General features: G+C 43.2%; 1 protein-coding gene across 1 annotated transcript in view; it reads right to left on the bottom strand.

Moving 5' to 3' along the window:
• adgrv1 (adhesion G protein-coupled receptor V1) overlaps positions 1 to 12618 on the bottom strand; it is a 109857-nt gene that overhangs the window by 51155 nt on the left and 46084 nt on the right. The window contains exons 52-82 of the mRNA XM_074669983.1: positions 12351 to 12615; positions 11641 to 11763; positions 11330 to 11552; positions 11009 to 11213; positions 10732 to 10878; positions 10339 to 10594; positions 9700 to 9902; positions 8887 to 9063; positions 8590 to 8772; positions 8307 to 8486; positions 7913 to 8077; positions 7633 to 7753; positions 7392 to 7515; positions 7157 to 7295; positions 6844 to 7029; positions 6501 to 6736; positions 6176 to 6324; positions 5892 to 6090; positions 5561 to 5780; positions 5211 to 5450; positions 4949 to 5098; positions 4622 to 4842; positions 4251 to 4530; positions 3955 to 4098; positions 3183 to 3354; positions 2768 to 2912; positions 2044 to 2612; positions 1618 to 1881; positions 1166 to 1283; positions 885 to 1056; positions 506 to 748 (exon numbers count right to left, since the gene is read on the bottom strand). Coding sequence (XP_074526084.1) covers positions 506 to 748; positions 885 to 1056; positions 1166 to 1283; positions 1618 to 1881; positions 2044 to 2612; positions 2768 to 2912; positions 3183 to 3354; positions 3955 to 4098; positions 4251 to 4530; positions 4622 to 4842; positions 4949 to 5098; positions 5211 to 5450; positions 5561 to 5780; positions 5892 to 6090; positions 6176 to 6324; positions 6501 to 6736; positions 6844 to 7029; positions 7157 to 7295; positions 7392 to 7515; positions 7633 to 7753; positions 7913 to 8077; positions 8307 to 8486; positions 8590 to 8772; positions 8887 to 9063; positions 9700 to 9902; positions 10339 to 10594; positions 10732 to 10878; positions 11009 to 11213; positions 11330 to 11552; positions 11641 to 11763; positions 12351 to 12615 — 6219 coding nt within the window. The remainder of the gene's footprint in view (positions 1 to 505; positions 749 to 884; positions 1057 to 1165; positions 1284 to 1617; positions 1882 to 2043; positions 2613 to 2767; positions 2913 to 3182; positions 3355 to 3954; positions 4099 to 4250; positions 4531 to 4621; positions 4843 to 4948; positions 5099 to 5210; positions 5451 to 5560; positions 5781 to 5891; positions 6091 to 6175; positions 6325 to 6500; positions 6737 to 6843; positions 7030 to 7156; positions 7296 to 7391; positions 7516 to 7632; positions 7754 to 7912; positions 8078 to 8306; positions 8487 to 8589; positions 8773 to 8886; positions 9064 to 9699; positions 9903 to 10338; positions 10595 to 10731; positions 10879 to 11008; positions 11214 to 11329; positions 11553 to 11640; positions 11764 to 12350; positions 12616 to 12618) is intronic.

Here is a 12618-nt window from a genome sequence, read left to right on the forward strand (position 1 = left end):
TTAAGTAATCTGGAACCTCTGTCACTTTGATCTTCGATATCAAAAAGTCAGAAGAGATACTTTATGCCATCAAAGTGAATATAGCCAAGACATTTAGACGCTTTGGTTTGCAATGGCATCAAAGATAAAATGAGACATCTTTCATCATCAGAGTGAATAAATAATGAGTCAGATTGATATGCTGAAAAAGAAAATGTTACAGGATAAAGGTCAGACAGAGGTAGAAGAATCCACTGTCAAATAAAATATATAATTCCTAAGACCCTCAGCTTCAAAATCTCTCTGGTTGTAAACCTTGTCTAGCCTACCATGACACCCATACACTGATGCAAATAGGAGAGCAGGATGATTGCAACAAACAACAACAAACACCAATGTCAAGCAGACAAATACACAGTACAGAAACTCTTTCTGCTAGTGTATGTTTGAAATTGTATCACCCCAAAGTTTGATAGATTTTGTACCACACAGAATGCATGAAAACATACCCTTGTCTATCACTTACCAGTGTTCGATATTGCACAGTCATGACTGAGGCAGTGCTTGCTCTTCTGTGCACCTGGAGACTGAGCCTGGTAGTCATCAGGGTGGCAATGGGCAGTCTGTGGCCCACAGGAAAGTACACAACCCCTCGGGGATCATCACTCTCTGCTAGGGTGACGTTGGCAAACCGGGTGCTCTCATTGATTGAAGCTCCAGCACCCACCTGATAAATCTCCACCAAAAACCAAGTCTGTTGCTCTGGTTCCTATGGACACACAGATGGGTTATTCATTAAATTATTGTGTCAAAGATGAATTCTAGAGTGTTATTTTGGAGCTGAGGAGGTTTCTAAGTCTGTGACATGAAAACAAGCTGAAGCACCTGAGGCCTCTGTGACTTACCTCATCGTCCTCAACCTCAACAATGAGAGCACAGAGTATCTCTCCTCTCCTGCACAGTGTTGCTCCCGAGGTCTGTACAAGCTCTCTTGTCAGGTTAACACCATTACTGACAAGAGTTTGAGCTGCTTTGCTGAAGGTTGCCCTCCAGAAAACTTCCAAATCTTCAAACGCTCTAAAGACAGGGACACATGCTTAAGAGGAAGAACTGCACGGATATCAGAAGCAGCCAAATATCTGTGAATTCAAAGGATCATTTTTACCCAAAGGTGTTAGATAATCACCTGTTTTCTTGTCTTTGCAGATAGAGAAGAGCGGTTCTGTTCTCTGAATCCTCATTTAAAACTCGGCCAATCAGAGAACCAAGACTGAACCCAACAATCCCGTTATAAAAGTCACTTCCTGGATTGAGGAAAGACAAAAGAGAATAAAATTTATTAGGAAGCTAATTCCCTCATAACCTCATAGTCTTCTAATCAAGTATGTTATGATCAGTCATACAAGCACGATGATCAGATTATCTGGCTGCTGTTCAGTGATTATATAAGAAATTATGCCTAGAATAGCAGCTAGAGATTTGTGTAGAACTGACCTAATGCAAATTAAATGACATAAATGAAACCAGAAGGAGACAGAATCCCTGATCACTCCCTGAGATATCGCTAAAACAAGCTATTTCATTTAACTGTGATTAAATTTCCTCTTTAATAGCCATCTAAACCAATCAGCTATTTACCAAGGATGGTTATCTTGGTAAAAGCTCCAAAGCCCAGGTGCGGACTGTCAATGATTTGTGCTCCCCCCTCTGGATCACTGAGGTAGATGAAGAAGACTTCCTCTCCTTCAGGCTCTGAGTCATCCAGGATGAGGAGGACGACCTCTGCCTCGTTCTGACCAGGCTGAAGAGACACGATCGTGGACTCAAGGCGGAAGTCCTGTTCCTCCCTTGCCAGAGCCCCAACTGGTTCCAGAGTGAAGGGTGGAGGTGCTGTGCTTCCGTCTTTACGGACACACACACACACACACACACACACACACACACACACACACACACACACACACACACACACACACACACACACATTTCTCATTAGAAACGCTCATGATTAATCCACAACATCAAGCACTGTAGCAAAACAGTCGTACTGCTCATCAGACAAACCTCCATATGCTTGGACCCGAACGCTCACAGCCCCAGCTCCACTGTCAGACCTGCGGACCCTCAGAACCACCCTCCTCTCCTGCGGGGTCTCCTCATCCCTGTCCTCAGGTACCTGGACCAGTCCAGGTCCAATACTCAGCACTCCTCCTGTCACATCACTAGCCAGGATGGTGACTGTGGCCACACTGTGCTGAGGGTTGAGGCGAGGAGGAGTATCTACCCAAGCTAAATCTGGAGTCAGAGCTCGAACATCTGTAAGGTTGACGTGAAAGTACTCATCAGCCTCCGAGAGAGAGTCGTCAAGTATTGAGAGGCGGAAGGAAGTGTTGGTTTGGCGAGGTGAGTCAAAGACCAAATGGCCATCTGGCACTGCAATAAAGTCCTCTCCAGCTGCTGCGCTGCCTGATACCGTTGTGTAAGACAGGCGGGTGCTGTTGCTACGAGAACCGTAGAGTTTCTGGACATAAAGTGTGATGGTCTGAATGTCCTCTTCAATTACCAGCTGCCGGGAATCTGGGGCAAACTGGTAGATTCCTAGAGGCTCCACTTCAGCCACTGTAAATCCTGACCTGTTCAGAGACACAGACACCAGAGTGAGGTTATATTTGGTGTAAGACACACGAGAAATCATCAAACCATAAGGAAGATATTAAAAATAAGTAGCTGTGATTGGCATCAGCACAAAGTAACCCCACCATAACCTCAGACAATGTGAAAGCCTGACCTGAGCCTGACAGAACCAGCACCTGCAGCAGTGCTTGTTGCTGCAGCTGTGAGGTGTATGGCGTAGGATGCAGCATCAGAGGCATCAGCAACTGCAGTCAGTGATATGATTTTAGTCCTCTCCCCGTGGGCCAGAGTCAGTGAGCCTGAGTACAGATAAAGGAAAACATAATCAACAGTTAAAAGTTCAGGCTTTCATTACCCCATGTTGATTTGTTTCACCCTAAACATGCAGATGCAAAATTTGGGGAAAAGAAACAAAAAGGAAAGAACAACCCCCAGTGTAACTTTTCAACTCTTGGCACAATTGACAGCTCAAACATTCACATTAAATATATAAAGACCTAAAATGTAAAATTTGTTTGATAATTAAATGGGTTAGCTTCTGTTTTAAGCTTCATTTGTGTGTCTTTTACCTGAACTTGGTCGGATCACGCCCTGTTGGAGTCCAGGTGAAGCCTGACCTGAAGGATACCCAGCATTCCACTGCACCCTTACATCCCCAAACAGCCCAGAGCGAGTCACTCGTGCTTCACATGTCCCAGTTTCTATGTTTGAAACCTGAAGAGCCAGCGAGGCAAAGCCAACCTGTGCAACAAATGTTGAAGAGAATGATTTTTCATGCTGTTGCTTTTTATCATTTGACCACTACAGAAAAGTTAAGGGTATCTTTGAAGTTAAACCACAAGGGTTGTCATAAAAGTATCATAGTCAGAATTCAACTCTGAAACATGTCTGAAAAAAGGAGCATTAAAAACACTCAGCTGAATGTGTAAAGAGCAGCTGAGACACTTCACTGACTCATTTAGAACAATTATGTAAGATTTAATGAAGTATGAAATTCCCAGAGAGAGATACTAGCAGAGGATAGTGCAGTTTGTCACAGCTCGTCTTTTGTTGAGGGAGAATAATTAAATCAATGACATTTACTGATCATTATTTTTGATGAACAAAGCTGTTTTAGAGCTAAATGAAAATGAAAACAGAGAAAAAACATCCGCACAAACAGGTTGTCACTGAACAAGGCAATGAAACCTGTACAAGAAACACTTGTGGACAGCGAGTCTTGTCCCTTGTGCTCTGCAGAAGGTTCCTACGATTTTCATTTTTTTCTAACTGACACATTTGATCCATCTCAACAAAAAAACAAAACAAAACAAAACAAAACATTAAACGCATCTAACTTGCCTCAGAGCTGGCAGCTTCTTCAGGAACAGTCACTGTAGCAACGCTGGCTTCTTTTAGGAGGCGAGGCGGCGAGCCGTGGAGAGGACCTACTAGTCTTACGTCAGTCAGCTCTGCTGTGAAGCTCTCACCCACTGACAAAAACACCTGCAGGGAAAAATGTAGTAACATGTTTTGTAGATAAGCTCAGAAACGACATGAAATGTGTTTTATTTTCCAAACGTCTCTCTTCAGTCTATCATTCAACTGTTACGTCTTTCTCTCCTGACATGTCTTTGTACAAACATGCTCATCCTTACCTGGCTGCTGATAGGCACAGTGATGGTGCTGAAGGTCTGACCCTCCCTCATTAAAAGCTTTCCTTCAGCTTTTCTTCCCAGTATCTCCTCCATGTCCAGCACATCATCTATCTTTCCACTGATCCTATAGCCCACACTAGTGTTTCCGAACAGCCCAGCAAGTCGTGTCACATTCATGATCAGAGCTCTGGTGACCTCAGACCCTGAACCCACAACCACAATAGACTGTTGCTCAGGATCCAGGGAAAAGACGCCATGAGGTTCATCGTTTGCAGGCACCCTAAAAGGTAAGAGGGAAAGATGAATTTATCCATTTCTTCTCTTTCTCAGCACAGTCCTGTGTGATATTGAGTTCTTACATCAGAACAGACCTGATATGTGTTTTGATGAGGTTTGGGTTGTTGTCCAGTGTGGCACCTCCCTCCACAGCAGTGAGCTGGACAGTGTAGAGCTCCTCCAGCTCTGGCACAGTATCAGGCATAAGGCTGAGGATAATTTCAGCTTCCCTTTGGCCTTCAAAAATCATCACTGAGCCAGCTAAGGCTAAGAAATCGCCAGTCATGTCTGAGTCACTCTGAATCTGCCAAAGCACCTGAGGTATGACAGATAATACAGTGAACTTTACACATTAAAAATATTTTTACTCAGCTTTGTTGCTTAATTCGAGTGATAAATAACAAATAAGAATGATTTCTTACTGTGATGTTACCCATGACACCCTCCCTGCGTGTGACCAACAGTGAAATGTTTAAAGGACCCTCTGCTTCTGTGGATTCATTGTAGACACGCTCTCGAAGAGCATCCACTGTAAACTGGACTATACCATTTGGATCACCAAACTTCTCTATCTAGGGTACAAAAAATGTTATGAGAAAGTAGAGGTGAGTACAGTGCTGTAGTTAACACTGCATTATATTTATGTGTTTTTAACTAATGATAGCATGTAGTGCTACCAAGTACCTTTAGTGTAACAGAACCAGCCTGAGAATCAACATCCACCTCTCCCGACACGACACTGAGCTCTATGACAAATGTTTCTTCAACTTCAACTTCTCCATGTGGGAGAATCTTCAGCTCTATGCTGCGTGTGCCTTCGTCTCCATCCCTGAAGAAGAAGGACCCGTTTACAGGCTCCCTTATGTCTGTGTTGGATGGAGTAAGGGCCTCTCTGCTGTTTGGGCCGAGGATGATCCATGCTACCTGTTTAAGGGAAACAAAATTGAAAATGATTTTTGGAAATTAAACATCTGCAAAAGAAAATAATGTTTGAAAAAAAAAAAAGGGTTTTGGTGCTGTATTGTCTCCTGTACCGTTGCATTGCCCACCAGGCCTCCAGCTCTCTCCAAAACAAGGTTGAGTTTGAGAGTGGAGTTAGGGTTGACCACAGTAATCAAGCTCTCGTTGAGGAAACGGACAACACCACTTGGAGAGTCGCTCTTGGTGATGGTTACGCTGACAACTTGTCGAGCGCCAAGAACTGCTCCTCCAGTAGCTCCGAGCAGCAAGACTTCAAATATCTCTGCATGTTCACTGATGGAGACAATTTCAGCGTTACATATGAGTTATTTAGATTTGGATTATGATACACTGTTTACCTCAATGGTCAATGTTTATTTTAAAGTTTAGGATATCTGTTCTTACCTGTCCATGTCATCTATAATAGTGACATTGATGTAGCTGGTATTTTGTCCATGTTCAAAGGTCACTGATCCATTATGTAGGATGTAGTCAAGGCCAGATGTAGCACCCAGGTCTCTAGAAATGAACTGAGCTGTGACCAGTCCATATGTACCCACTCTCCTCACCACTGGGATCAGCAGAGTGCCCACATCCTCTTCAACTAAAAGAATTACCATGAGAAGTTTATATAACATTAGACAAGAAGAGCTTCAGCAGGTTCAAAGTAATTTAGTTCAATCTCTTACCTGTGATGTTGACACGATCCTGCCTGAACTCAAGGATACCCTCAGCGTTATCATTCTTCAGTATGACCACAGTGACAGTGGAAATGTTCCCTATAAGTGGGGGCTGATCCTGCTGGAGACCAGACTCTCTCATTGTGTAGTCCACAACACTGACCACCAGAGGGAGACACAGAATGAAGAGTCACCAAAAACAAACTTCACTGGAGTGTCGACACATTATTTCAGCTTTAATCACCCTCACAAAAAAACACACCACCTTATAAAAGCATTGTTAATACTTAAAACAAAAATGGATTTAATTTTCTGACATAACAAGTTGTTATACCTGTCGTTAACCAACTCGACTTCAGTAATGTTTAGGAAGAACATCTCAGGCCCCTCTGGAAGACCGTCATCCTGGATCTGCAGTGTAACTTCTTGTCTAATTTGGCCCGGGGCAAAGAGAAGCCGTCCTGAGGCTGGAACAAAGTCCACTCCACTGACTGCTGTGATGCCAGAGGTCTGATAAGTCACCCAAACACTGCCCAGACTCCCCAGGAAGCGACCAACTGTCAAATTTACCTGTGGTGTAAAGAGAAAAAAAAACAACCTAATATGTTAACAAGCTTAATTCACTGTAAGAGGATTTATTCACTGTTTGTGTGTCTGTCTCATTTGGTTATCCTCACCCTTCCCTCCTCCTCAGTTGCTCTGATCTGATGCTGTGTGAAGGAGAACAGGCCAAAGGGGTTGTCACTGGCTGCCATAATAATTTTGGCATGCTTTGCTAAGGGACTGATTTCCAGTCCTGAGGTGGCAGATGTGAGGGTGAGCTGATACTCAAGACTCTCTTCAGGAAGGTCATCATCCAGGGCCTGATATGATAGAAATGAATGAGAAAGAGATCATTGTGATTTTGATTTGGTTTGGCTTGCATATTAACATTTTGCAATGCATTGACAGAGACAATGCTAAGATTTTTTCACTGATATTTTTCAGTACCTTCAGAGTAATTGTGGCAACAGATTGTCTGTCTCTGAAAGTCACAGTGCCAGAGTTTGCTTCAAACTCAGAAACCACAGCTGGAGTAATATTCCAATACACCTGGACCTCTCCAAACACACCTGGCCCTCTTACAAGGCTGTGGAAACATAAAAACATACACACATCATATATTTGTGTTATAAAATTACCTTCAGAGTGAGACCTTCAAGTAAGTTGCACAGTTTTTTCTAACCTGATCACAGCACTGCCGTTGTAATCTCCCTGAGGTTCTCCAATGAGGATGTTCCTGGAGGACTCTGCTATCCCAATAACACCCAGAGCTGCTTTGTCTGCCCTGATAGTGATGGTGGCCATGCCTGCAGGAGGACACAACACAATCTACTTTAAACACAATGAGGGACATGGGCAATGGGGTTAATACACCTAAAAGACAGTGTATTCTGAGTCTGGAAAATTTTTCAAAATGTGCTGACCATTTAAAGGGTCAATGACAGCACCACTTGCAGCAGGAAACAGCTGGAGAGTGAAATGCTCATCTCCTTCCAATACACTGTCAGCTAAGGCTCTGATAACAAACGTCTTCAAGGAGTCAGTCTAGAAAAATGAAGAGAAAAGTAGATAAATTTACAAAAAATACTTGAAAGGAGACAAAAAAACTAGGTGTGTTGATTACAGTGTAACTTAATTATTCAATAAAATAAGTAAACAATGGTAAAGTGATCAGAGAGTCACTGTGTGCCTTTCAATCTGTACCTCAGTGAAGACAACCGTTCCATTTAAAGGTGAGAGGTCATCTGTAGCTAGGTCTTCCAGCTGCCATCTCAGAGTCACTGCCCCTTCACCTCCGACACTACGCATCACTGATAGTGTTGCCACGGCGTCAGGATCATCCTCAAACTCAGGCTCACTGACAATAACCTAAGAGTGGATTAAATAAGCTGGGTCAGGGTGATATCAAACAGTTAATCACAATTTTTGAGAAGGTAGTTACAGGATGAAGACAAGTTGAAAGTTACATTGATGCTCAGAGGATTTTAGGTGACTTTTTGCAATATAGTCTACAGTACAGGAAGTGAGAGGTTTAAAAGAGTTAATGAGTCCGTTTGTGGACTAAGTGTCCAGAAGCAAATGAGTTATTAAGACTCACCTCCAGATCCTGAAATCCGAACCGGCCCAGAGGTGAGTCATTGGGTGGAATGGTGACGGTTACAGAGGTCTCTTGTCCCAGTCGAGCACCACCAATCACTCGCAGTAAATTCACTCTGAGGGTCTCTGCTGTCTCTACCAGTTCATCATCAAAAATAGTGACAGCAATCCTGGCCTCTTTCTGAAGATCAGAAAAAGCAAATGAGTTCAACCTTTGGGGTATTGTTCACAACCCATGGATTACTTGACATAATAGCTGTGTGACATAAGATAAATAAGATTACCTGTCCATCTTGAAATGTGATGTTCCCAGATGATGGGCTGAAATCACTAAAATCAGCAGTGATTGGCTGAGCTTCCCAATACAGGACTAGTCTTCCTGTAGTTCCAGCAAGTCTCACAACCGACAGATAGAGGATGTTGTCAGGTGGTGGTATCTCAAATGCCTGAACAACCCCAGTGATATCCTGGGCAGGATATTTTGATAAAACATTTAGTGGTGATCAAATGGTATTAATTATTCAACATTTATTTTGTATCATTGTTTTGGATGACAGAAACAGAAATGACCCTGTGCTCACCTCAGAAACGTTAAACTGGAGGATCCCTCGGGGGTCATCATTCTCCTGGATGGTGACCTCCGCAACCTCCATGCCGGGCCTCTTCAGGCTGGGCTGCCCTGCACCAACTGACCCACCAACGAGCTCCACATTGGTGATATTTACCAGGAAACTCTCTGCAAGCTCTGGCATGTCATCCTTAGAAAACACACACACATACATTAAATAATACAAAGACTATTGTTTCTGTGAGAATTCATAATCAAAGTAACAAGATGCATCACTAAATTTATTTTTCCCTCGCTCCACTGTACAATCTATTCACAAGTGGCCTTCCTGGAGGATTAAAACGGCCATGCCAACAAGTGAGAGCCAGGGAGAAAGACTAAAAGATGATGATTCCCAAAAGAAGTAACATGAAGTTAAGTGGTTATTTTTGGATGTAATTGAACAGGAGGAGAAGAGTTTTCAATTTTTTCCTCCAGCTATCGCCTACACTGGACATTTAAGGCTAATCCTTAGACTGGTTACAGCTTGTATTTCTTTATCCTAGAGGTAAAAAACAGGAGTCAGTCTGGATAACCAGGCTGAATCAGCACGAGTGTGGGAGGTGTAAGATGAACAATGAGAGAACAGAAATTTTGGGATAGAAAATCTGTTATTCTTCAACTCAGAGAAAACTATTACTTTTCATATTTGCATTCTTGCAGCATTGCTTTAATAGTTTTAGTCGATCTATGAGCTCTTGTGATGGTTCAAGATAAAATTTGTCCAGTTTATTTTTCTTCAGTCAGTACATTCAGTAATATCTCATTTGCCTAACAGTCTTCATACCGGGAGGATTGTGACAGTAACCAGTGCCACCGTAGCACCATTGATCATGATGATAGTATTGTCTTTAGCGACGTAGTCCTCTCCTGCACTGGCCTGGTTGGAGGGAGGTTGGTACAGGGCTGGTCTGGTCTGGTAGTGAACCGCCACCACCCCTGACGAGCCCTGCTCTCTCACGATGGAGAGGGTCACATTGATGGGAAGCCCTGTGTGTTAGGAAAAAGGGAGGTTAGCAGAGGCAATGTTATGACACAGACTCATTTCATGTCATGTTTTATTTGGAAGACGATCATAAAAACCTAGATCAGAAAATTCTGGAAAGTGAAGAATGTAATAAATTATTCAAAAACCCGTATTAAGGTGTATTACCCAACTAACCAGGCTCCTCTGATCTTTTTGGATGACCTCCATTCCAGAGATTAGACAAATCCTAAAACCCCTCATATCCTGAAAATCACTACAGATCTCTTTTACAGTAAATCTCAAAGCAATATTACTGTAATAGCTCCGTAAGTAACCTAATTCCCCCAAACTGAATGATTGGAGGTCAGACCAGCAAAATAAAAACTGTTCTGCACAGTGATCCAGTAAAAACACACTCCTACTCACAAATCATCACTCATCTACCACAGAAACACTTACTCTGTGGTTCTTGTGTGAGTGTGAACTGTGAGTCCAGATGCCATCCAAACACCCCGTAGGGAGAACCATTTGGGAGGATGGTGAGAAGAGCTTGAGCCCGCTGCTTGTCGATGACAGCCGCCTGTGTAAGGTCCTGCAGCCCAACAGTGGTGACATCCATGAGGGTGATGGTGACAGTCTCCCTCAGCTCTGGGATACCATCTGCCAGCACAGTCAGTGAGATGATGGCCTCCGACTGGCCCTCTGAAAATGTGACCTGCAGATTGGAGTCAGTTAAACCATGAGTGAAGACGTTTGTGATTTTCAGTATTATGTTTATCATGGAAAGCATTACATTTTCAACACATACCACACTATGTTTTAAAGAGTGACAGGAGGATCAAGCTTACTCACCACCCCTGAAGTGGGGTAAATGTCTGCCAGACTGCCAGTGGCGGCCCAGTGAACAGTCAGCCTGCCAAAAGTCCCTCTCTTCCTTTTCACACTGAGAGAAATCTGATAATTCTGCTCCAACTCCTCTACCTCCACAGATAGAGAATTCTGGGGGGGAAAAATGTTGTTTTTTTAACTAAAACAGGTCATATGGCTACGCCTCAAAACTATACATAAGTACTTCTAAAGTACAAGATATCAACCAATATTTTCAACATCAAAAGTTTTATTTTTTTACCTGAGCAAAGCCGATGACTCCGTGGGCGTCATCATTGGATGGGATTATGACACTCACTTGACCACCAAATCCAATCTCAGCTCCACCCTTTGGGTTTTTCAGGCTGATCTGAAAGCGCTCCTGCTCTTCAGGGATGTCATCATCTATGATGTTAATCGCTATCTCCAGCTCGCTGTCCCCTGGTGCAAAGTGCAGCTCCCCAAAACTGGATGTAAACAAGAAGAAGACGCAACATGCATTTTCTAAGTTTCTGGTTGTGTTTAAAGCAGGGTCTGTTCTCCTGACATTAAGGTTTGTGACTTTGAAAGGTAATATGGGTACCTGGATATGAAATCAGACATATTGGAGACTAATGTGAATTCATAAACAGTGGAGCTATTCTCCTCAGAAGAAGCCAAGAGGATCTTGGTGCTGTTGAGGGACGGGACCACAAAAGATAAGAAGCTAACAGCTGGAGGGACCCTCAGGATCATGGCGAGCAGACTGACATCAGACCTCCAGGAGTAAAGTGATGAGCCGTTTTTTCCAGCTAGTAGGACATATGCTAAGAGAAAAGAAAAACATGCAGTGTGAATATCCTGTCAGTTCCAAAGACATTCATTAATAAAGCTGTATATGGTATGTGTGCTTACTGATGCCAGAGGGAGCTGTGAATGGGTGAATAGAAGTAAGGCCTGGGTGAGGAATGGACTGAAAAAGCTGAGGCGAAGGCTGTCCTGAGCTCCACTGTAACACCTCACATGTCGTAGAAGGACCTGAAAAACACACAAGCACACAGTTTTACATTTTTTTAATGCTACAATAATATGTTTATGTTAAATAAGGACCGGTCTGAGTGACACACCCAAGACTTACAAATTATAACCTCTGCCTCCCTCTGTGGCTTTGCTCTGCTCCACACTGAGGCCTTTCCCGTAAACCCACAACAGGTCTGAACTAAGAAAACTCACCAGTTTTGCAGACTCAGAGGGATTATGTCTCATCAAAATATACAGAGCATAGTATAAATATATAATTGGGCCTACGTTGTGAATTTTGTCATCTTAGCTGAGGCAACAGAACAAGGCTGTTCTGTCTGTAACAGGCACATAGTTTCAGAGTGCCTTCTAGAGTACCACTGATTTATTTATACAATGCTAACCAGCTGGCCACAGCAAATCCAAAAGAAAGTATACAGAGAGTGCAGCCACAGATAGCAGCCTGATTATCAAAAACAAAACTATCTTCATACCATCTTCATAGACTCCCTCACTGCCTGTTGACACTTTTAACAGGTCAGAAGTGCAAATTTAATACACCAGTCATCATAAACTTTCTGTGATGGAAAATTAGGACAGATCACCTTCAATGAGAACCAAGAGGACAGTTTCCTCAGCGCTTGTGTTGATTGTCTCCACCTGAACAGCCCTGCCGCTGAGTTGGAGAGGCTGTGGATTCTGAAATCTCCCACCAGTCCATTGCAGCAGCAAGCAGCTGACAGTCTGTCTGTCTACACACACCAGCAGGTAAGGAACAGCTGCTCGAATGAAAGGTGTAACACCGAGGATGTTCTGCTCAAAGTCAAGAGTTTGGAGGAGGGTGAAGGAGCCCCCAGTCCAAATAAAAATCTG

The sequence above is a fragment of the Halichoeres trimaculatus genome, unplaced genomic scaffold (genome assembly GCF_033239565.1).
Source record: "Halichoeres trimaculatus isolate MK-OKI-2021-1 unplaced genomic scaffold, fHalTri1.1 fHalTri1_scaffold_5, whole genome shotgun sequence".
Taxonomy (NCBI): domain Eukaryota; kingdom Metazoa; phylum Chordata; class Actinopteri; order Labriformes; family Labridae; genus Halichoeres; species Halichoeres trimaculatus.